This window comes from Phaseolus vulgaris, chromosome 1 (genome assembly GCF_000499845.2).
Source record: "Phaseolus vulgaris cultivar G19833 chromosome 1, P. vulgaris v2.0, whole genome shotgun sequence".
Classification (NCBI taxonomy): domain Eukaryota; kingdom Viridiplantae; phylum Streptophyta; class Magnoliopsida; order Fabales; family Fabaceae; genus Phaseolus; species Phaseolus vulgaris.
Window position 1 is genome coordinate 50,247,293 of NC_023759.2, and position 23,799 is coordinate 50,271,091.

The 23,799-nt window shown below is 33.1% G+C and overlaps 4 protein-coding genes, 2 long non-coding RNA genes and 1 other non-coding gene across 8 annotated transcripts; 4 read left to right on the top strand and 3 right to left on the bottom strand.

Moving 5' to 3' along the window:
• The first annotated feature begins 1,485 nt into the window (after positions 1 to 1,485).
• LOC137815164 (uncharacterized) lies at positions 1,486 to 4,910 on the top strand. The gene is made up of 5 exons (XM_068618228.1): positions 1,486 to 1,890; positions 1,991 to 2,064; positions 2,815 to 2,944; positions 3,080 to 3,394; positions 3,977 to 4,910. Exons 1-5 carry the CDS (start codon positions 1,771 to 1,773, stop codon positions 4,247 to 4,249), a joined length of 912 nt encoding a protein of 303 aa, XP_068474329.1. The 5' UTR covers positions 1,486 to 1,770; the 3' UTR covers positions 4,250 to 4,910.
• Positions 4,911 to 5,752: 842 nt separating this feature from the next.
• Positions 5,753 to 5,825, bottom strand: TRNAR-ACG (transfer RNA arginine (anticodon ACG)). The gene has a single exon. It is a non-coding gene; the product is annotated as a tRNA-Arg (tRNA).
• Positions 5,770 to 9,608, top strand: LOC137815163 (uncharacterized). The gene is made up of 8 exons (XM_068618227.1): positions 5,770 to 6,219; positions 6,403 to 6,923; positions 7,078 to 7,150; positions 7,521 to 7,601; positions 7,700 to 7,763; positions 8,421 to 8,508; positions 8,621 to 8,705; positions 9,324 to 9,608. Exons 1-8 carry the CDS (start codon positions 6,088 to 6,090, stop codon positions 9,405 to 9,407), a joined length of 1,128 nt encoding a protein of 375 aa, XP_068474328.1. The 5' UTR covers positions 5,770 to 6,087; the 3' UTR covers positions 9,408 to 9,608.
• Positions 9,609 to 10,028: 420 nt separating this feature from the next.
• Positions 10,029 to 14,755, bottom strand: LOC137815162 (asparagine synthetase [glutamine-hydrolyzing] 3). Its single transcript, XM_068618226.1, has 14 exons — positions 14,558 to 14,755; positions 14,131 to 14,269; positions 13,797 to 13,892; positions 13,562 to 13,703; positions 13,126 to 13,221; positions 12,918 to 13,012; positions 12,543 to 12,704; positions 12,371 to 12,451; positions 12,059 to 12,280; positions 11,772 to 11,906; positions 11,058 to 11,138; positions 10,883 to 10,969; positions 10,695 to 10,802; positions 10,029 to 10,406 (listed from the first exon to the last, which is right to left on the bottom strand). Exons 1-14 carry the CDS (start codon positions 14,635 to 14,637, stop codon positions 10,218 to 10,220), a joined length of 1,713 nt encoding a protein of 570 aa, XP_068474327.1. The 5' UTR covers positions 14,638 to 14,755; the 3' UTR covers positions 10,029 to 10,217.
• Positions 14,549 to 14,910, top strand: LOC137815166 (uncharacterized). The gene is made up of 2 exons (XR_011081715.1): positions 14,549 to 14,687; positions 14,770 to 14,910. It is a non-coding gene; the product is annotated as an uncharacterized lncRNA (long non-coding RNA).
• A 1,038-nt stretch (positions 14,911 to 15,948) lies between these two features.
• Positions 15,949 to 17,805, top strand: LOC137815167 (uncharacterized). Its single transcript, XR_011081716.1, has 2 exons — positions 15,949 to 16,801; positions 17,442 to 17,805. It is a non-coding gene; the product is annotated as an uncharacterized lncRNA (long non-coding RNA).
• A 62-nt stretch (positions 17,806 to 17,867) lies between these two features.
• On the bottom strand, positions 17,868 to 22,675 carry LOC137815165 (uncharacterized). Of its 2 annotated transcripts, none has more exons than XM_068618229.1 (8): positions 22,621 to 22,675; positions 22,393 to 22,546; positions 21,741 to 21,849; positions 21,582 to 21,640; positions 20,606 to 20,890; positions 20,390 to 20,465; positions 19,586 to 19,694; positions 17,868 to 18,423 (listed from the first exon to the last, which is right to left on the bottom strand). In XM_068618229.1, the coding sequence occupies exons 2-8, from the start codon at positions 22,414 to 22,416 to the stop codon at positions 18,345 to 18,347; spliced, it is 741 nt and encodes a 246-aa protein (XP_068474330.1). In that variant the 5' UTR covers positions 22,417 to 22,546; positions 22,621 to 22,675; the 3' UTR covers positions 17,868 to 18,344. The 2 variants fall into 2 exon arrangements, with proteins under 2 accessions (XP_068474330.1, XP_068474331.1); XM_068618230.1 differs by having other exon boundaries at positions 22,626 to 22,640.
• Between the last annotated feature and the right edge of the window lie 1,124 nt (positions 22,676 to 23,799).

Genomic DNA, 23,799 nt, shown 5'->3' on the forward strand with positions numbered 1-23,799 from the left:
TTTCCATTTAAAACGACATAAAAATAAGAAAATAATAAACTAAAAAAATTACATAAACACGTTGAAATAACTTTCGTTTGAAGTAAAATATATTATAAATGAAGTGAAAAAATATAATTATTTTTACTATTATTAGAAAAAATTGAGAATACATCAAGGAAATGCTTGTTAGAATATGAGATAAAGGAATTTTCTTTGAATATTTAGTTACGAAAATGCAACTAATATAATACAACTATCAAAGACAGAATGAATGCAAATATATAAATCGATGATAATAATAATAATTAATATTGCTGTTATTATTTTGTTAAAGTGACATAAAAATTAAGAAACTAAACAATTTATAAATTTAGAGTAAAAAAACAAATAAATACTTTTGTTTACAACGATATAAAAGTTTAGACAATCACCTGATTAGTTGATGGAAAATTACAGGCCAACTTGTATATGTTTGTAAAATTATTTATATAACTTTCAGGTGAGATGAAAGAAAAGATGTTGAAAATGAAAATGAACAGAAAAAATTATATTGTTTTATTGTTAGGAAGAGAAAATTAAGAATACGGAAATAAAACAATTGGTAGGTCAACTTTGTGCAACATGGAAAGATAAAGTGACACGTGTTAATAAGATCATAAGAAGGAAAGAGCTAAGCTGCTTCCTCTATAGTTACATGCTACCACTTATTTCTTATATATATATATATATAAAGTAGAATCAAAGAAAACAAACATAGTAAAAATAAATATTGTTTATCATTATTTTAATTATTCCATTTTTAACATAATATTTATTATTTTATTGATAAATAATAACTATTTTAAATTACACTTAAAAGATTTTACACAAATATTACTTAATATTAAATTTTAGTTCAATAATTAATTATATATTTATTTATCAACGTTCAATTTTTAACTAGTTAAACTAGTTTCACTAAACATTCTTAGTTTAACTTTTCATTAAATTAGTTTTACAACTATGAATTACTTTTTCAACTAATTTTACAAAATATAACTTATATGTCTCTCTTTTCTCTCACCTTCTTTTCATCAATTATGAGCATGCTATTTACGTACTAGAATATTGTACAATAAAAAATATATTTATGGTCACACTGTTGATGTGCCAGAATATTCTACCACAAAAACACATTTTATAGTATGACCCATTTCTAACACTATTTCATGTTTAAAAATGAATTCACATTTAAATGCTACCAAACATGTAGATAGTAGTTGTATATATGATAGCACATTAATTTTTTCTTTCTTATTATAAATTAATTCTAAATTGAAATATCTATGAGTAGCTTTTGTGTTAAATCAAATTTTTATAATTTAAAAAAGTAATATTCATATTTTTTTTATACAACTTTAAATCACAAATCTCAGCTGAAGATAGTATAAATTTATAAACACTACTACATTTTTTTATTATTAATCTTTAATAATATTGTCGAGTTCCTTTTGTTTGATTAGCAAAAGAAGAGAGAGAAATCACGTTCTAATAGTTTGCATGGGCCATTAAAGGACACGTGTCAAGCTGAGGCATGTGAAGAAGGAGCGAGTTTCACGCTAGTGTTCCAATCTCCAACGAGTTTCTCAAATCTTAAGATTAGTCCTATTTTCTGTGTTTAAATTTAAACACATTTTCTATTCATTTCAATTTCAATTTCAATTTCAATTCAATTCGAATTCAAATATATAGGATAGTGTATGTATCTCTCTCACTCTTTCACACTCAGATTCACAACTAAACGGAAGAATGCAGAGAGGCACGCCGGTGAGAAACCCACACACCTCCACCTCTGATCTCCTCACTTGGTCCGAAACTCCTCCGCCGGAATCTCCGGTCACCGCCTCCTCTGCCGCTCGCCCAGGCCAGGTCACTGTCTATTCACTCTCTCGTTTCTCTTTCCTCTCTCTCTCTCTCTCTGTCTCTCACTCTCGCACTGACATTCTCTCTCACTGCATTCACATCGCAGCCTTCGGATAGAATCAGCAAGGTTCTCCATGGCGGCCAGCTCACCGACGAAGAAGCTCAGACGCTAGCCAAGAGGTACAACACGACAACGTTCATTTCTTACTCAGATCAGATCTGCTAGTGTTTTTTTTCCTTTTCTCCATTTCTTCGATCTGCTTTAAAACTTGTTTGCGTCGATCTGTTTGTTAATTTGTAACTATGGTAAACTCGTTAGTTTCTGCTGCGTCTTCTGATATGTTATATTATTGCTTGAGAACAATGTGATGTGCGGTATCTTGCATGCTTTAATTGACTTATTTAGTTTTGGCTTTAACCACTGCTGCAGCTTGAAATGGAATGCTTCTTTTGTGTCGTAAGTCTGATTAGTTAACTGTGTTGATCCTATTATTGGTTCCGCTTTTTGTTGCTAGCCTATGGTTATTCGTGATTTGTTGCGTCAATTAGCAATTAATTTGGATTTGTTTGGGTAAGTTTTTTTATAAACACGTGTAAGAGGAACAATGGTAAAATGTATCATACTTATCTTCGTAAACAAAAATCAACGCAAAGTTAAGTTTATAAGTTGATTTAAGCTTATATGTGAAGCTCGACAACTTTTTTTTATTTTATTGTCCTCTCAAGTGTTTCTGAAAAAAAAAAGTATTCAAACAGAATCTTAGTAAAAAGTGGTTTTCATATACATGTGTGCTGCAGTATCTATTTCTTCAGGATCTACTATTTATTTTATGTTTAATCCATTCAAGAGTAGGAGATTTTTCGTTTGTGCTAATTAACTTTTTTAAAGTAATTTTTTGTTAAACATGTGCTTCCATTTGCCACTCTCAGCAAACCATGCTCAGGGTATAAAATGAAAGAAATGACTGGAAGTGGTATATTTGGTGCCAATGGGAAAGGTTCTGCATCAGAAGCCAATTCTGAAGATTCCAATAACAGAACAAGCATACGCATATGTCAGGTATACTTACAGATAATTTACTTGTCTGGGGTTCTATGCGGATCTATGAGTATTCTAAAACATGACATCCAATTCCATTCGTACCACCATGTTCTTGTTTTGATTTGTTTTGTCTGTGATTGCATTGCATCTCAGCAAGCGATGAATGGAATTAGTCAGATATCATTCAGCACTGAAGAAAGCATTTCTCCTAAGAAGCCTACCTCAATCCCTGAGGTAGCAAAACAGCGTGAACTGAGTGGGACAATGCAAAGTGATTCGGACTCGAAGAGTAAGAAGCAAATATCAAATGCTAAGACCAAGGAGCTCACTGGAAATGACATATTCGGCCCTCCTCCTGAAACTGTGCCACGATCAGTGGCGGCCGCACGCACTATGGAATCTAAGGAAAGCAAAGACATCGGAGAGCCTCTTCCCAGAAATGTTCGAACATCAGTAAAAGTTTCCAATGTAAGTGTCTTCTAGGCGAGAAATAATCTCTATCTATCGTTATATACTAGATGACAGCTAATGAATTGTGTTACTGTATAATCCCTTCTTATAAGCTGGTTATCAACGTGGATTGAACTAAAGCTTCTGTCTTATTTGTGGGCCTGTGCCCTTCGTGGCGATGAATTTTTACCTTCGACAGCTCTCCAATGTATAACTTACTTTCCTATAATGCAAAATTCAAAATGCAAGAAATTTATTTAAGATATTACTCAAGAATGTACCCGAGACAACCATAATACACTCGCAGCTCTTGAGGAACGCAAATTACTTAGATGGATTTATTAAAAAAAATCTTTATAATTTTTTTTCTTTTCCTAAAATATGATCCTGTAAAATTGATTTGAAGTTAAACTGGCATCATTGAAAAAGGTTGACAGTTTGTCTCATTGTCTTTAAAGTTTCCATGATAGTGCATTATTCATTTTAGAATTCAATAATGGCAAAAATAAAATAAAATTCCTGAAATAAGATGTAATATCTTAGTGGATGTGCTTATTTAGCTCAACTTCTCATTTTAACTTTGCTTTTCTAAAATTTTAGCCTGCAGGTGGCCAAAGTAATATCTTGTTTGGTGAGGCACCTGTTGAGAAGACATCAAAGAAGATACATAACCAGAAGTTTGCGGAGCTGACAGGCAATAATATTTTCCAAGGTGATGTTCCTCCAGGCTCAGCAGAAAAGCCTCTAAGTAGGGCTAAGCTCAGAGAAATGACTGGCAGTGACATATTTGCAGATGGAAAGGCAGAAATCAAAGATACTGTGCGAGGTGCTCGGAAACCCCCTGGTGGAGAGAGCAGCATAAGCTTGGTTTAAGTTATTTTAACCTACAAAAATACTGCGATATATTCTCTTAATACTTTTCTGTCTGACACTTTCTATTGGTTGATATTTAGCGAAAATGTTACTTTAATTAACAACCCAATAGATAAATGCATCAGTTTACAAGGAATTACTGATGTGACGAAGGCTGTTTTCGTCATTTCAAAGTTTAACTCACAGTTCGTGCAATGATAAAAACATCCTTCCTCATGTGAGTAATTTCTGCAACATCAGGGTTGTAAACTGGTACACTTAACTTTTAGGTCTTGGAAGTAACATTTTCGTTACGGGAGTCTTACTAGATATGTGGATCTCTTCCACAAACTTGCAAGACTCACATGATTTTTTGCCAATAAAAGAAAGCAGATAAAAAGTATTAAATGTGTGTTGTTAGCAGTCTACTTTAACTTATCCCTTTTGACGTAGGCATTCTTAAAATATGTCTGAACTCGCATGTTTTTTACTAGAAGCGTCAGTGTGTTCGATTATCAGTGTTGTAGGTTTCTTCAACCTTACTTTACATTTGAAAGAGGAAATCGGCCACACTTGGACGAGGTTTTTAGTGTTCATTTGTCTTAAACTTGTTAGGAAAACATAACTTATGTCATGATTTGTTGAGTTGTTAAAGAAAGGAACACCATATTTCATGCTGTTATCCAACGTAGACTTGTGAGCGGAACAATCTTCCAAGCTGTATTTTTAAAATTAAATAATGGAAATGGATGGTTTGCATAATGTGATTATTGATATGGATGATTTAAAAAGTATGATAGAAAGGGAATAGAAAATTTTGGAGAAAATTAGAGGGACAATAGATAGTCTTATATAGTGAAATTTTTATCAGAATTTTACATTAACCATTAAATGTTATATATAGTCTTACTCATTCATATAACTCTCATGTTTGTGATCCAGTGAGTTAATAATCATTATTTGATGGTATATGAATTTCTTTTTTCTTATAAAAGTAAATTTATGGTAGGTTTTTTACAATCAATAGATCATAAAATGGTTTATAACATTCAACTCCGTAGAAAATACTAATTAAATTGTAATAAAACTTATGGGTTTCACCCCATATAATATTTAATCTCTTAATATTTCACTTATTAAATTAGGTATTTACTCTAAAGAATCTTATTTTCCCATATCAAGATAATTTTAGGAAAAATATTAACAAAAATCATGATGAGAGATTTAGTTTAAAAAAATTATAAAAAAAAATCTTTGGTGCTTAAACTAATTAACTGTCTTTTTTATTACACAAATATAATTTAACTCTTAAGGTTCCAAAATATTAAACTCTTAATTTTAATATCAATGGAAGGTAACTGTAAAAAGTGAAAAATACTAAAAAGAAAAGAATAAAATACAAAAAAAAATATCAGTAAAAACAAGTGAAAATACGAAAAATTACAATAAATTATAAAAATATATTTTGTTGGTAAAAACAAACAAGTAAAAATTTGAAAAAAGGGACTGTTCTTCAAAAATAAACGACTCCACTGGGGATCGAACCCAGAATCTCTGGTTCCGTAGACCAGCGCCTTATCCATTGGGCCATGGAGTCCTGATGTTAAGGATTCTACAAAATAAAATAAATCCAATAAGTTAGAGTACCGAATTAGACTTAGTCATGGCGGCTTGATCACCAAGTTAAGCTGTATGGCTTTTGGGGTCAGCATCTGCATAGTTCGGTGACACGAGAATATGAAAGCTGTGGCGCACCAACAAATTCACCACCTAGTTATCTTGTTCTCAAATGTGCCGTAGAAACAAGCACAAAATCCCATGTTTCTGAAGATACCAGGTTTTGAGTTCCGTAAGTAAAAATGGGAAAGAGGCAATCTCTACGCAACAAAGCAACCCACTTTGTTTCTGTCCTTCTTAACCCCATCTCGGACTCCGACACTCCCAGACCCTCCAAACACCCTCCACCCACTCCAACACCAACACCTCCTTCCGTAAGTTTTGTCTTTCATGTCTTGTCTCTCACCAATATTTTTTTATTTACCTTATTAAGTTTTAATCTTATCCTTGGGATGTCCACTTATGTTTGATTTATTTTTTTCTCATTCCTGTTTTAAAGTAAGCTTCTCCATTTTTGCTTCAAAGTAAAGTTTGGTGTGCATTTTGTTTCGTCTCAGGAAGAAGTAGGTGGGTCAGAGAATGATGAAGAGGTTAACCGTGGTTTAGGTGATGGGCCAGATACTTCATCCTTCACTGCGTTTCTCTATTCCTTCTTGTCTTCCTCTGACACTGGAGATAATGCAAGCTCGCACGCGCAGAGTGATGATAACAGAGGTGCTGCACCTGATCACAACCCTCTACCAGACTCGTTGCTGAAGGAAAATGGTGGGAGGAAAAGTTTGTTTTCCAAAAGCAAGCAATCACTTGGCAGAGCCATTCGCAAAATTGGTGGTTTTCGCTATCATGATCGCAGAGATAACCTTGAAATGAAATTGGACGACGGGAGTGGTTCTAAGACTTCTGGTGTTGTTGAGATGAGGCGTATTGAACCTGTGCAAGAGTCTGTGACTGTTGTACCTTTGGTTGATCTTCCAGAAATTTCTGAGCCTTCGGTTCTTCTTTCAGATAGTATGAGGAATGTTCTATATGTTTCTCTTCCACCGCTTATTCACGGAAGGAAATGGTTGTTGTTATACAGGTATCTAATACCCGTGCATCAAGGTTCATTGGCAGCCACAAGATTTCGTGTATTCTGTTCTGAAGTTTTTAATCTTGCTATGAATAACTTCATCACTGTTATTATTATTATTAGGAGTTTTATCATTTTTGTAACCTCTATACATTGTTTGCAGCACTTGGAGGCATGGTATATCACTTTCCACTCTTTACCGGAGAAGCATGATTTGGCCTGGATTGAGTTTGCTGGTACAGCTTAGTTATCCTTCATTTGTGTTAGTTTTAATCATGCATTTATTTGTCTCTAGAAAAGGTCAAATGCTAAATGGTGCTTGAATATTATGTAAATAGTTTTCATGCTGTAGTTAACAATAGCATGCAGTAGCTTAAGGTGTCCAAATGTTGTCCCAGATTTACAAGATTAATAGTTAAACAAGTTTATGCTGGCAAATTGTACAGCCTCAACCTGGTAATTCCCATGCTATATGGTGGATGTGGCCTTCTTCTGGTGTTTTTCGAGTTGAAATTGTTATATGTATTATTCTGTTCTTTAATATTTTAGGAGAACTACTTTTTTCCTAGCAAGGATTAGTTCTCATCATCATAAATTCCACTCTAGATTGTTGGAGATAAAAGAGGAGCAGTTTTTGGCAGCATTGTTGAAGCACCTCTCAGATCATCTAGCAAGAAAAAATACCAGGTCATACCAAAAGTCATTTTATCCTATTGGTTATCTGATAGATTGGCAGCAATTGTGCTACTTGTTGCTTTATTGCTTTGACAATAGATTTTGTACAGGGAACGAACAACACATTTGTTTTCACAAATATCTCTGGTCATCCTGTTATATATCGTCCAACAGGTATATTCTATCCATTATTAGATTTTGAACATGTTACTCTGCATGTTTCTTTTGCTGTAATAATAATCATACAGAATTTAGGTAGCTATCAAAAACAGAGATTATTTGATCTTCATTGCTTTTCTAGCTGTAGTGAATGAGGAGATAAATGATATGAAGTTGGTATGTGGTTAATATTTTAGTAGAAATATCAAATGAAATACATTTTATTTTAAAACTAACTTATCATATTACTTTTGTGGCACAATCTGGTTATTTACCAGAGTCAATTCCCTTTGAGGGATGCCTGATTTTGTTTTTCATTTAGATATGCCATAATTTTGTCTGCTACATTAACTGCTTAACTTGGCAATGAGATTTTATTTTAATTAAATAATACTTTCCTATTCATCTGATATCTATATGAATCATTAAAAATGATGAATTTTCTGGTGGTTTTAATAGTTGCCCTAGTAGAATATTGGAAAATTCAATGAAGAAAACGTTACAACGGTGTAATTTTGTTTGTAAGATTTAGCAGCAGCTAGAGGCTTTATTTAAGTTTTGCAATGCAAAAGAAAAGTGAGGCTATACTGCTAAAGTTGCACAACATATGACATTTGGCTTTCTGTGAAATTCTCTTCACATGCTTTACTGAATTGACCACAATATTTGCAGGATTGAATCGCTATTTCACACTTTGCAACTCTGACTATTTAGCAATTGGCGGAGGAGGTCATTTTGCACTTTATTTGGATGGTGATCTGTAAGAACTCTGTACTTTCATTGTACAATCTTTTTCGAATCTGTGTGCCAGCCTGTTTTCAGTCAAATATCATGAGCCTGAGTTTTGTTTTTATATCCCTTCCTACTTGAAGATTGAATGGTTCAAGTTCAGTCTCAGAAACTTATGGGAATCCTTGCCTCGCAAATTCTCAAGACTTTGAAGTGAAGGAAGTAGAGGTGCATACAAAGTTTCTCCTTCTGCCTCTCATTGCACACACCCCACCCCTACAACCTTTGTTTTATGTTAGCTACTTGTGAAACATTTAAGGCATTTCCATTGCAGAAGTCATACCCAAGGTCATAAGTTCAATACTTGAATCTTATAATATCTCTCCATTGGATTATGCTGACATGACATAAACTTTAAGATCCTAGATCATAAGAATAAAAAAAAAGCATTATTGTCTAAAGAACATTTAATTTTTTCCAGGGCTAAATAAAAATTTAATTAAAGTGGAACTCTTACAAGACCTTTATATTGAAGTAAAAGTTATAAGAAGGTTTCAATAATGATATGATAAAGTGAGACCCATAAGAAGTAAATTAAAACATGGTGAAATGACTTCTGAAATGAAGATAACCTTATACGAACAAAATTTAGATATAGTTGTATTGTTCTCGTCAGGATTGAAATTTTATTTTTGTAATCTGTTAATGGAAGTCTGTATTAAAAGACTTTGCAGTTTATCAAGGTAAAAGTTAAATTATAATTGATTTAACTGCAAAGACTGTACTTTTATCAAAGTTTACTTTCATTTGTAAATGAGAAAGTTAATTGATCTGACATTCATGCAGTTATGGGGCTTTGTATATGCTTCAAAGTATGAGGAAGTGCTTGCAATGAGCAGAACAGAAGCACCTGGGATCTGCCAATGGTAAATATTTACCTCGGATCTGATCGAATCAAATGGTTGGCACTTGGCATTTCATTGAATGGTCATTTTCCCTCTGAGCAATTCGAAGTTCATATTACGATATAATGGAGACATTTTATGTATCAAAACATGTTCTGACTAAGCACTAACCTGTATGTAAATATTACCAAGCCTGTATATATGGAGTTCCTACTCTTAAACAAAAGTTTGCCAGTTTTGTTCAGAATATAAGGTTGAGTAATTTTTTACATATTTTTGTCTTAAGCAGATGACAAAAAAGCGAGAAAGAACTCTGATGTGGACCTTGTGTCCCCAGAAAAAGGGTAATACCGAAGAAAAGATGGTATTTTACAGGTACACCGGCATGAATATAATTTTACTCTGCTTCAGAGTTCTAAAACTTTATTGTGGAAATACAGTAAAAAATAAAGGCTGAATTAATTTGTATGATCCTTATTATTTAACAATTTTCAACAGGCCTACCACAAGGAATGGGTTAATTGTTTTTTCTTAAAAATATTAATGTCTGAGCTAGTTAAAAAAAATCAATTGGGTGTACAACAAAAAACTAATCTAAATGTAATGAAAAGGTCCAATTACTGATTAAAAAATTTAAAGAACTTAATTATGAACTTTTAAACATTAATACTTATTTAAGGAAAAAAAAACAAATAGTTTAAGACCTAGATATTAACTTAACCTACAAATAAAAACAACCCCACTTCTCACTAGTTTCTTTTACTTAGAATTTAAATTCCCACTAGACTTAACAGTTATTGCGTACACTTTTTTTGTTGACAATCCATTGGAGCTTCTAAAGTGATCCATTTTTGGGTTGGTCAATTTTGGTATCCACTACATCTTCATATGAAGCTTCATGGACACCAAGCGCAGCACGACCAGAAGGGTCAAGATTTTTGGACCATGATGCATCCCATTCCACAGCTTTTGCAGTACTGCATGCCACACTAGGACCCCCTGGAACTGTTGCCCTTGCTGCATTCTGTCAAAATGGTTAACCATTATCAGAAGCAGGTTTATAAATATTTGAATTTGTAAACGAGTAAATCAGAGCGTGCATATTAGAAGACAAGGTTCTTTACTTGCATCATGGTCAAGGTTCTGATGATACAACAGTGTAAAGATTTATTTTTTCTACTATCATTTAATTAAAAACTGGAGTGTATAATAAGTTTATTGACTTCTACAGCAGTTAATTTAAAAGTCATATTTCTCATGGCAAAAATTAAGCTCAAATTATAGTTGTTCATAACAGAACTATAGAATTCACCTTAGGAAAGAACTTCTCAAAAATTGTCCTGTAGAGGTATCCTTCTTTAGTAGTAGGAGTGTTTTCAGGGTAAATAAAATTGGCAGCAAGCATCGTTGCATCTGGGACCTGACCATTTATCAAGAGACAGTTTATTATAACTTTTGGCATTACATAAAAAAATTTCAACATCACAAGTTAAAACCTACTTGTTTATCAGCATGATCCTTCAAGGCATCAATCCAGCTGTAGCCAACCCCGTCACTGAACTGTTCCTTTTGCCTGTACAATATGTGCTGAAAGAACAAAGACAAAGCAAAACCGAATTACTACTGAAACCCTTCAAGACACGAGAATAAGCACGATGCAGTAGTTGATACAAACCTTTGGTAAATATGGATTCTTTTCATCATCAAATGCATTGCGTAATACCCACTTCTCTATCCTTCCAAGATCACGCCTTATCTGCGGAATTTGTCATAAGTTTCGTAAAGTGATTGAAAATCTAAATCAACAAGATTAACTTATTAAAAGCTTGCAAAATAAACCAGAATAACTTCTTAAACAAACTTGAACAATTAAACTAAAGGGAAGAAGTTGAAATGGCCTTTGAATTTGTTTAGCCGTAAGGTACACAATCTACAATGCAGACAGTTGCAGAACTTGAAAAAACTAACTGATAGAAGAGTGGTATAAACAAAATCATAAGAATGCAAATTTCCATATCTGATAGAAGAGTGGTATAAACAAAATCTCTAGAATTATTTGTGGATAAGTGGAAGTAAAACTCTTACCTTCATAGGTGAAAACAAACTTTCTCATAATGATTAACTGTAAATATATTATTTCTAAGTATTTTACAAGGAATTATATTCCTGGGAATTCACAAGAAAATAGACAAGTTAGGAATGGAAAATTTCATGTATTAAACACCACCTGAAAAATATTGTTTATAATTAAAAAATTGTATCAAAATGAAAAAATGTTTGGCGGAGTCAAGTAACCAAGTTCTGAAGATCCACCACTAAATGCAGGTGCAAGCTAGAACAATTATGCAGCATAAGAAGATGAAAACAGAAAAAAGTAAAGGTAAAATACCATTTTCCACTCCGGATCTATACTCATTGCTACGTCGATAAATTCTTTATCCAAGAATGGTACACGGGCTTCTACCCCCCATGCTGCAGTTGACTTATTGGCTCTCAGGCAGTCATAAAGATGAAGAGCTTTAATCTATCAAATCATCAAACCCACACAAAATTGAATAAACAAGTAATGCACAAAAGGAATAAAGAGATAAAGGGAGAACATACATACTTAAACACACAAAACTTCGCAGAATAAATTAAATCAAACAGAATTACATAACAATTATTATAAATTACTTTTCGACATGTTTCTTCGTGAAACTCTTTCTTGTTGGGTGCCTTATGAAAATACAGGTAACCTCCGAATATTTCATCTGAGCCTTCTCCAGAAAGAACCATTTTCACTCCCAAGGCTTTAATTTTCCTGGACATCAGAAACATTGGAGTACTTGCTCTGATAGTCGTTACATCATATGTTTCAATATGGTAAATGACTTCTTCAAGTGCATCTATACCTTCCTGATACAGCAATATAAAAGATTGCTTCTGAGTGGCAATAGAAAACTCATTAGAAAAAAATCAAAATGAAGAGATTGTGAGGGATCTCACCTGAACCGTGAAATAAAGTTCGTGGTGACGAGTACCAAGATAATCTGCTACCTCTTTCGCAGCTTTCAAGTCCGGAGAGCCCTGCATGATGGAAAAGTCAGATCATGAAGAAAATAAATGCGAATACACTAGCTTCCTTGTGTTGAAGAAGGATAACACAACTCATTCTGACCTTTAAACCAATGCAGAAAGTATGCAACTGTGATCCCCATTGACGAGCCGCCTCAGATTCTTTCAAATAACGATTGACCACAGAAGCAACAAGTGATGAGTCCAATCCTCCAGACAAAAGAACTCCAAAGGGTACATCAGTCATCATTCTCTTAACCACAGCCTGCATGATATATACAGTGAAACCAAGCAAAGCGTTAAAAAAGATGTTATGATAATCAACCATGTCATTAGTTAGCATGTGACTCCGTCACACCAAAGGAAGTTCCACTGAGAAAGGATGAATTGGATCACCTAAAGTTGCATCATTTTTTCAAGCAAATGCAGAGTTTTCAGAAATGGGAAGACAAATACCACGATTCCAATAATAGCTTACCCTCTCGAAGGTCTCACGCAAAAGTATTGGATCATAGGGAGTTGATGGAATATCCTCTGAAAACCAGTGTGGATTGTACCACCTTCTTAATCCTCCTGCAAATATAACAAATTTTAACAGTATTTACCAGTGGTACAATATCTAAATGTAAAAATATGGGAATTACAAGAGTCATAAACAGTGGGGAGAATAAAGACATTATTGATACCCTGTTTGCTGGAATATATATGCCCTGGAGGAAATGACATGAATCTCTCACAATCATCACTCAGAGCTTTCATTTCAGATGCAAACCATGTTGATCCTGCAAATAAACCAGTCCTTCCACAGATAAAACATCTGATCCGTTCATGTGATTAAAAAAAGAAAAGAAGAACCATGCCAAGTTACAGCATAAGACATGAGTAAATAAGACAACATAAATTTTCTATCCAAAAACTATTCAAGATCAGAATAAAAAATGAGTATGTGAAGGAGAAAAAAAGACGCTTCTTTTACTCCCCTTGGAAAAACTAGAATATGTTCAAAGAATTTAGCTGTAATTTATTGAAATTACCACAGTGGGATCAATTTTTAGTACTACGTGAGTGAAAAAATCAGAAAATGTAAAAATGTGATAACAAGCAGAAGGTAAGGCCACATACCATCATGACCCCAGCCCAAATAAAGAGGGGTAATGCCAATAGCATCACGAGCAGCAATAAAACTTTTATCACGAGTATCAAGAAGAACAAAGGCGAACATCCCATCCAGCATGTTAACAAATTCCTCGCCATATTCTTCATACTGGCACGATAATTACAAACAAAAACAAAAATTCATAATCTATGGGCTAATGGTAGATTGATTACCAAATGTAGCTGATTCTCAAACACTTACAAGATGGGCAATCACTTCACAATCACTACCAGTTCGAAATTTATGAGAACTCAGTTTCTGTCTCAATTGCTTGTGGTTGTATATCTCCCCATTTACCTAAATGGCGTAGTTTCATCAATATGTGATACGAGGATAAGCAAATATCTTGTTCAGTATACAAAATCAAAGTGAAAAAACAACGAGAGATATCTAAAAATTAAAAGCATTGCATAGAAATCATATAAGTGCACCCCCTATAACCCTATCCAGAAAACAAAAACAATACATTTTCTAATGAAACGAATATTCCCAAAATATGCAGATATATTTTATAATGGCCGCAAAAGACACATACGGTGACAATAACAGTCTTGTCTTCGTTGTACAAAGGTTGATCCCCTGAAGTAGGGTCAACAATGGCAAGCCTTTGATGAGCAAGGAAACAATCATCATGGCAATGTAGGCCACTCCAATCAGGACCTCTATGCCGCAACCTACATTTTTCAAATTCATCACAACCACGCACAAATCAGAAAGAGATTATCTGTCGCCTAAAAAACTCCTTTAATTAACAAAACAAACATAGCCTAGCATTAAGAAATCCTTCTGAAGCAGTAACATATAGTTTACTGATGCAGGAACAAGGTGACAAAAAAAGGTTTCTCTTTTTGTTTTGCTACATAAAGTGATAGCAAAAACGATTAGTGGCATAAATATAAAAACGAAAACTCGTGTTACGAGAAACGAATGGAAGAAAAGAAATATAAAGAAATGCGCGCGACCTGCGAGACAATTCGATGATGCGAGCACGTTTGGCCTGAGAGTGGTCGACGCAACCGAACACTGCGAGGATTCCGCACATGGCGGCTGCGAGTAGAATCTGAAACACAGCGAAGACACACACAGGCTAAAGTGAGATAGGTTTCAGTATTTATTTTATTTACTGTTAATGCTCCTTTTTTGTTCCTTTTTCTAATATTGTTTTTTCTCCCAGGTTGTCAGAACTTCGAAGAATCTCTCCTATTTCTGTTTTCTTTTTTTCATTTTTATTTAAGTATTCATTTTTATTTTTATTTAAATGTGAAAGATTCCTTTTAGAAGGAATCTTGTTCTATAAGTGTTCTTGTTCGCACCAGATTCCACTTCGGATTTCTTTTAGACTCAATCCTCGTGCCATAGTGCCGACTTTTTTATTATTGTTGTATTGGTGTACTTATCACTTTCTGCCATTCTTATTGATGTATGAAGGGAGTGGTTGTTCCTCTATTTACTTTTCTTATTATAATAAAATAAAATAATTTATATTTTATTACTTTATGAAACAATTTATTTTAATTTTTAGGTCTGTAATATACTTTTTCTTTTACCAATGTTTAATAATCCATTTTAATTTTAAGTTTATTTCAACCTTAATTTATAATTATAAAAAATATTCTATTTTACAAAAATTATTTTATAAAATTATAGGTATGAACTAATCAACTATTCTTTTATAAGTAAGTTCCGAAGACTCGAAATAAGATAAACTGTTTAATCTAAAACGAGTGATAGGAATTGAAACATTTACTTATATTTAATTGCGTCTAGTTTTTAACATAAAGTTATTTTAGTCAAATTTTAAATATATTAATTGAAAATTTGTTTTATCTTATCAATCAACTTATTTTTTTAGAAACTTTTTATTAATTTCATTACATGGTTTTTTTTCCATAATCTAAACAATCTATTTTTTATTCTTTTTCTTTTTTTTATTCCTTTATGAGTGAATTTGATATTTAGTAAGAGTAACCATTAATCAAATTTTATTAACTTTTTGATGAAAGATTAATCGAACTGAAGTCAAAGATTAAAAAAAACACCCTTAATCATGTCTCTTTTTTTAATTTGAATATTCCAAAGTAGAAATACATTTAAAATAGTTGATTATGACAATTGATTATCAAAATAACCAGCTAGTAGTTATAGTTTTTGCTTATGTTTAAAAACACATTTAAATGTACAATATAAAGTTCAATTTATAAAAAAAAAAAGTGTATAAATTATAACCAATAGTTTCTGAAAAGACCTACATACCATCCAACAAAACCCATGTCATGACCTAATACATTGGACATGTCCAAATTGAACTCATTTTTATGCATCTTAAATGTGCCCAAACACTCAAATCTTCGTCAGATCGTGTGTTTCCCATTTATTATGTCATATGAAGGTAAAAAAAGGAAACAAGAAATAAAAATATATCATATTTAGATGTCAGTTTTAAGAAGCTTGTGTTGTGAGAAGTTGAGAGTGAGCATGGGAAGCAAAATGGGAAGAAGAGTGGCGCAGTCATAAAGCTTTTGATGCCCAACACCTTCACCAAGATCAGGTCGAGAAGGTTCAGACGGTGAAGATGGAGGGCAAGAAGAAGAAACGGGGTGGGTTGTTCATTACAAAAAGGCCTAGCTCACTCTCAAGAACCCGCTCCCAATTTCCCCAGATCTCTATCCGATCCGAATCATTGAGAAGACCCCACCAAATGGCTTTATGCATACCATCATTTTAAGAATATTTTATCCTTTATAAAAATGATTTTTAAATTATCTTTTCAAAAAAGTTCTGAAACATACTTTTGAAACAAATTTTATGAATTTCGAGTTTATCATTCTAAAAATTAAAAGAATGTGTTATAAAAAAAATATTTTAGAATGATTTTTTGACTTTTAGATTTTCTATTCCGAAAACATACTTTGCTTACAAAATTCCTATTTCAAAAACACCTTTTACTTCCAGAATTTCTATTCCAAAATCATCAAAAATTATCAAGAATAATTCTAGTATTTCAAAGAAGGTAGAGGTGCAGGAAGAAATACCTTAACAAGAGGGTCAACAAGTAGCGCCGTCGCCCACACCAGGAGTCACAGGCTTGATGACAGGAAGGAGGCCCCACAGCCCTTCAAGGCCCCACAGTCCTTCAAGGTCCAACAGCATGAACGTTTGGGCAGGCCCGAGAGTGAACTTTGATGTTTAATTGAGTTGACAGAATGGTATAGGACTCTTTTTTCCTACACCTCCATACCTTCTTGTGCCACCCCATACTAAATATGAAAATACCATTTTATCCTTTTTTTTTCACCCCCTTGGATTTGAAATAATAAGCCTATGGATTATGTAATCCGGATAAATTCCGGATTACATAATTCGAAAGTCAATTTCATATTTAGAAAAGACTTCCGGATTATGTAATCCGAAAGCTAATAACACATCGGAAAAAAAGACTTCCGGATTACATAATCCGGAAGCTAATCTTATGTATAGAAAAGACTTCCGGATTATGTAATCCGGAAGCTAATCACAAAAGACTTCCGGATTACATAATCCGGAAGCTAATTTTGAATCTAAAAAATGACTTCCGGATTATATAATCCGGAATATTGAAAAGGGTATTTTTGGAATAAGAAAAATTTATGGGGGTGGCACAAGAAGGTATGGAGGTGCAGGAAGAAGCAGCCATGCTATAGTTTCTTCGTTTTAACGAAGACTGTGAATCTTTACAAAATTCTGGTAGGGCCCTAGTGTCTAATGTTGGATAGAGGAGTCTCTATAGAAGGATGTACTGGATAGACTGTCTAGTCTGGGTAAACTGTCCATTATAAATTATTCATAGCCGTTTACTCTGTGTTTCAGAATAGACGGTGTATTGTTTATAGCCAAAGTTAATTCATTCCAGACGGAGCAGCAAGGAGGAGGTTGCCCTTGCTAATGAAAGGATATTCATAAAGAGCCATTTAAGTATGTTCACTAGGCACAATCATGGAATTGACTACTAAAATGTAAAGATGCAGATGAGGCAGACATGCTTTCATACCAATATTCATCAGGATTTATTTGGGGGAGAGGGGTTTGCAGTAATATTTTATGTAAGGTAAAGAAGTAGATAGCCATTTAATTTCATTTCATTTATTATACAGTTAGACCCTTTTATGTAAGAATGCAGTTTAAAAGTTGCATAATGGATGACGTGAGGGAGACATCACCGATCTTTAAATCACTCCAGAGCTTTGTTGGAATGGAAACATTTTCAGACATTGATATCATGCTTGATTGCAGAAATTGGACCTGTCAAAATTGCTTATATAACAGTGTAGATCTGTTCAATTCAGACAAAGTTCAATAGTCTTTTGGAACTATAAACATACATACAATAGATCCAATATTCTGTCTTTCCAGCTTCCATGGTTGACTCCGAAGAATGACGAAAATATGATCACAAGTCACAGACACTCCACAATGTTCATTCCCTGCATCTTCACACCATTTACACGAACACTTTTGGTACCTTTCCAATTAATGGTCTTTGTTTGGGCTCACTTGGCTTAATCTTTAGATTCTACTGATGATTTGGCAGATAAGTCAATAAATAAAATAGAGTTTAAGACAGGCGGAACTATATTTTGTGCCAAATAAAATTTCCTAGATTCTAAACTTCAACATAACAAGCAGCACTATTACAATTCAAGGTGCAAGTTTAAACTAAACAATCATAGAAGCTTGGAAATCTAAAAACAGGAGGTGTCAAATATTGGAACTTCAAATAAGAGCAAAGCCATCAGCCCTCTGCCTAACTCTCAATGTCAGATATATCAACACCAATGTTCCGAAACTTGACCTGCAGGAATTGATCAATTTCACGTATGGTTAAATATAGAACGAATAAGAAAAGCCCAATTGAAAAGAAATAGTCAAAGATAGAAAATAGAAAAACTCAGTATCAGTTGGTAATTATTTCAGATAAGGTATATGTATAACAAAAGTTGAATACAGATCAAATTTCTGTATAGACAGGGAAACCAGTTATACACCGTCTATAGTTGTCTTAGATGCACCCTGCACTTAGATATATGTGTAAGAGCATTACTTTCCATAATAATAGCACCTTTATATGGCAAATCAAAGCCTAGAAAGGATGGAAAAACAGACACTCAGCTGAGTAGATCAGTTGCTCCGAAGACATAAACCTAAAACTTGACATGTGACTCAGTGTATTCCACTAGTTAAATGCTCTTTCCATTGATTGAGCTTTCCATAATTTAATATATATTTGAGAAACAATTAATAGGGATATTTTTACCTTAAACGATACACATATTTAGATTCTAGAAGTGTCATGGCATCTCTCATCATGAATGCAATTATTACGCATTCCACAAGTAGCATCTCTAGTAAACTCCGGAAATCACGAGATATGCAACGCAGAGCAGCAATTTTCTTGTTATCATTCATTAGGTTTTAAAGAGTAGGTATAGTTTTGCTAAGTTAATATCAATCTTTCTATGGTCAACATGAAATTTATGTAAACATACAAAAAGAAGTTTATATACTTTTGTACTTTCATCAAGAAGCACCACAGACATAATATATTATGCAGATTCAAGTAATAATTGATATACTGTTTTGTTATAATCATGAAAAATATTACCCATTATAATAGAATTTTTATATAAAATACTTTACCAGGAAAAAATAGAATATTCACATGAAAAAACAACTAAAATTTTAGTATTGAAGAACTAGTACATGAACTTAATATGGTCATCATATATTAAAATTATCATTGAACTAATCTATCTTAGCATAGTTCTGTTTTATTTACTGAAGTGAGTAACAGGAAGCATTATTATTTTCTAACAAATGTAAAACTTTTAGTTAGCACTAAACTCACATGTCCAGTTAATGCAATCTGTAAATTAAATATTAATAAATTCATATGGTCATATGGGTAGCTGTGATTCTAAATGTCAAGCTTAATTGTTCAATATACTAGAACTTACAATATTGAAAACAGAAGAGCAACTTTTCTGGAATCAAATGAGGCAGCACGCTTATATTTTCTCCATCTGTTACTAGGTAAATCATGTAGCTTCTCAGAGATTGGTTTATCTGTTAAGTTAAAAAATATGAAAGTTAGACATGCGTCTAGATCACTTACAAGAAAGCTAGACATTCAAGAACACAAAAATGTAAAAGTGTGTGTTCAGGTACAAAAGGGAGTAATTGCTTGTTTGAACATGGCAAAATGGGTCAAGATAAAAAAAAAAGATAAGGAAATTTCAAATTATATAGTACAGCAGAGTGTGAAGGCTTCTCGAAGTAACTAACCATGAAAAGCAAAAGAACTATGCGGGACAATTTAAATTTTGAAAGATACCCTTGTCTTCTAGTTCAAGTTAAACATATATTCTTAATTATTGTATTTCATATGTTTGTTAAGGTAATGTCAGAACAAAAACCAGTTATATTTTACTGCTTTGCTTTTAAAATGACAAGCAAACCTGAAATCGTGTAGTTGCTTTACAGGACCAGTCAAAATTATAAAATTGGCTAAAAATATGTTTCAATTGTGTTTACACTTTTGAATGAAAGTGAGTAGAAAGTTATCTATTCCTTGTTATGCATATATTTCTCTTGTCAAGCAACCCATCTGTATTGCATGGACAATACTTCCTTCAGCTCTAAACTATTCTGATTGCTCTCAGAAAATCATTAATCTCCCTTCCATCTAATCATACTACCAGTAAAAGAAAAATATGAGCTTATCTGTATTGAAAATTATTAAGGTACGGTACCCAAAATACCTCTTGGATTGCTGACATTCACCAGATTATGCATAAGTTTTCCTCCTTTGAAACTTGATTCTCTCCACAATACACTCTGCAATATTGTAAAATATCAATCCTCTTATCAGAATACACACGGTGACATGTGTGTACGTGGGTTTATGAGGGTACCTGATGTCTATTATGTGATATCTTAAAAAACAACTGTCAAGAAGATGAGTTTATGAGACTTACAGTCGGTGAGTTCCCAGTTTTAAAACATTCGATCGTCTCTTCATAGGATTCAGGTGAAACTGAATTTCCATTCACACAAGGAATATCAATCGAGCACTGGGGATACACATCATCATTCTTCATTTGAAAATCGATGCAGTTTTGGCAATTTATGGGAGAATCTAAGCACATTAGATTTTTAACTTGATTAGGAACTTCTAAGATGCCTAAGAAAGCTCGTGGTGAAGCACACTTTTCGTTTTCACCTTCCTCAGGCAACACAGAAATACTATAAACATCTCGAGCCTGCAAGAAATGGAAGGGCATGAGTTTCTAAAATATCATTTTTTAGCTACTTCCAGAAAACCATTTATGTCATAAAAGTGGTCAAGTGATCAAAACTCAAATAAGAAAGGAAATTAATACATTGAAAAAACATTTGATTTGTGTTATATTTACCCTTTCGTCCTTTATGACAGTCATAGAAAAAAGGGCTTCAGTGGCTAACATTTCAAGGTAACTCAAAACTCAAAACTTCCAAACGTTTTTTTTTTTTTGTAATCAGGATACATAAGTATACCAAAATAATCAATATTATGGTTCTCAGTAACACAAACCGTTACTAAAAACGTAGGGTAACATGTATCTCCTGACACCCTGGACCTGTCCAAACTTAAATGCCAATGGGCACAAATTGATTTGGTTTTTAAGCAAGGCCATGACAAGAAACTAATAGTGTGTTCTGTATATGATGCAAATTAACGGGATTGTTTGGTTATACAAGCATGTTGGACATGTATCCAAACACGCATTAACCTGACTTTAATGCACTGTTTTTCCCCATTCCCACTCTAACCAAACACATACTTATAGAAGATAAACCCGATTACAAACTCATTACAACCATTAAGCCAGAAGAGATTCCCTAAACTAGAAAATTAATTGAAAATTCGGTAAAAACAAACAGTAGATCACTGCATGAGAAAGCAAAACCAACATGTGAACTGTGCAATCCAGCGGGAAGTGAAGAATCTTGAAACAGTATCGGCGGAATCTCTGAAGTGGAGAAAAAAAAAACCAGTGTAAAGAGCCATAAAAACCAAAGACATTTCTACAAAACACAACATTACAAAGTGATCTAATTCAGTACAATTACCTATAGGAAACTGTCGGTTAAGATCGCCACTACTCGGTTTATTATGTAACTTCAAACCAACAGCGGCATTTCCATTCCCGTCCACAAACTCCCGAATTTGATGTTCCCTCTGCAACCAAGCCACGAGCAAAGATGAAAAACAAAACGACCAATCTCAATTAACAACGCACGAAACAATGTGACTCGTGAATCAATAGCGAGTGATAGCTTATATAGAGAGAACTTTCAACCTAACGCGATCTGAAGAAAACAGCTCAATCCATGCATCTTAACTGAGACTCTCAACAAATCAACTTGAATTCTAAACTGTAAAGTAATGAATGCAAGCTAGAACGAAAATCGTGTGGTTTCACTTTCTCACGTGACTCTCGCCCACACTTTTCATTCAACCTTTCTTTTTCCCATCAAAGCTGGAAAGTGCGTAGTTCCACATTTCACACAAACGTTTATTTCTTCAATCAATAAGCATTCAGGTAGTAACAACCAAAACAAGTTGGAAAAAAAAACAACACGAATTGAGATTCCGATTCCGATTCCGATAAACGAAAAGTCGGAAAAGTAGCAGGTGAAGTCCAAATCGAAATGCAGCTTAGAATTAGCAATCAATTAGAGAGATGATTAATGTTTAGAAGAAGAAGATTGAGAATGTTACCTGAGCGGAGGAATCGACAGCCATTGATGGCGTGGAAAGTGTGTTGGGTTGTTGAGAGGAAGAGAAAAGGGAAAATGAGAGGAAAGAGAATGCGATTGAGATTGAGATTGGCGTCGAATTTGAACGTTACATGGTTATATTATTAACGGAGGAACTGAAAACAGAAGAAGAAGGTCTGAATTTGTAGGAAACTACGCTGCACATCAAAACACATACATACATACATACCATACCATACATATCATAGTACCCTACAGTGTGCGCGATTTGCCATAAAGACTTCTGAAAACGACGTCGACCATCACGACAAACACCTTCATTTCTTTTTCTGACCATATTGCCCCTTCATTTTCGGCCCTTTTCATGTTTTAAAATTACCATTTTTGGAATACTACTGTTGAATGTAGAGGACCACTGTTGGTGCCAAAACCTATAGATCAATACGAATCTGTTACAGAAATTTCGACAATCACAGAAAATATAAAAATCAACTGAAAAGAAAACATAATGAAAATAAAGACTTTATCCAAAATATATTAAAAAGATAAAATTTAATTCAGTCTATTATATTTTCTTTCGCCTCTTTTTACTGATATTTTGTTCATCTATAACTAACTATTGTTTGAGATATTTTTATACGTATAAAAAACAATAGTAAATATTTTGGTTATTGGAATGATTTTTTTAAAGTGTTGATTTTTGTATATGCTAATAAAAATAAAGGGGCAAAATTGGAAGTATGTGTTGTTGGGAATGCATGTGATGAGAGTGAAGTTGTGAAGAGAAAAGGTTCATTGGACAACCAGACAAACAGAGTCACGGGTTTACTTACTGTTCCATCTCAACCCGTGCTGGATTCATCTTCTGCTTCATTTTTATTATTTCTATTCTCATTTATACACATATAAAGAAAATGACACTCCACACCACTAGCACCAATTTTGATTCATTCATTATTATATATCTCTAGAACTATCTAACTTAATTGAGAAAGTTATTTGTATGACAATTATGAAAGTTTTGTATCAACTATGATTATGTTTTATTAAATTTAGGTGAATTAATATATTAATTAGCAACTGATATGTAATTGATTGAATTTATCATAACAGTTATAAAAAGTATTTATTTCAGTTTCGGAATACTTTTTCTAATTCCATCTGAATCGAGTAGCTCGATAACAAAATGATGAGATTTAAAAGAATGAGCAAGAAAATTACTGACATATCAATAATTGTACAATTAGTATTAGATATTAAATTTTATTCATTAAAAAAATAGAAACCTATTTTATTAGTTCATTTTGAATAAATAAATTAATAATAATTTTTATTAAATTTATTTACACTATACATACATTAAAAATTAGAATAAAACAATTTTTTTTTAAATTCTCAATCATCAGTG

Coding starts and splice junctions, on each gene's coding strand:
- LOC137815164 (XM_068618228.1), top strand. CDS start 1,771: ATGCAGAGAGGCACGCCGGTGAGAAACCCACACACCTCCACCTCTGAT. Junction 1,891..1,990: donor CTGCCGCTCGCCCAGGCCAG/GTCACTGTCTAT, acceptor TTCACATCGCAG/CCTTCGGATAGAATCAGCAA. Junction 2,065..2,814: donor GCTCAGACGCTAGCCAAGAG/GTACAACACGAC, acceptor TGCCACTCTCAG/CAAACCATGCTCAGGGTATA.
- LOC137815163 (XM_068618227.1), top strand. CDS start 6,088: ATGGGAAAGAGGCAATCTCTACGCAACAAAGCAACCCACTTTGTTTCT. Junction 6,220..6,402: donor CAACACCAACACCTCCTTCC/GTAAGTTTTGTC, acceptor GTTTCGTCTCAG/GAAGAAGTAGGTGGGTCAGA. Junction 8,706..9,323: donor TTGAAGTGAAGGAAGTAGAG/GTGCATACAAAG, acceptor ACATTCATGCAG/TTATGGGGCTTTGTATATGC.
- LOC137815162 (XM_068618226.1), bottom strand. CDS start 14,637: ATGTGCGGAATCCTCGCAGTGTTCGGTTGCGTCGACCACTCTCAGGCC. Junction 13,893..14,130: donor ACAAGACTGTTATTGTCACC/GTATGTGTCTTT, acceptor TACGCCATTTAG/GTAAATGGGGAGATATACAA. Junction 10,407..10,694: donor TTGAGAAGTTCTTTCCTAAG/GTGAATTCTATA, acceptor CCATTTTGACAG/AATGCAGCAAGGGCAACAGT.
- LOC137815165 (XM_068618229.1), bottom strand. CDS start 22,416: ATGGCTGTCGATTCCTCCGCTCAG. Junction 20,891..21,581: donor CTGGATTGCACAGTTCACAT/GTTGGTTTTGCT, acceptor CATTTCTTGCAG/GCTCGAGATGTTTATAGTAT. Junction 20,466..20,605: donor AAACTGGGAACTCACCGACT/GTAAGTCTCATA, acceptor ACAATATTGCAG/AGTGTATTGTGGAGAGAATC.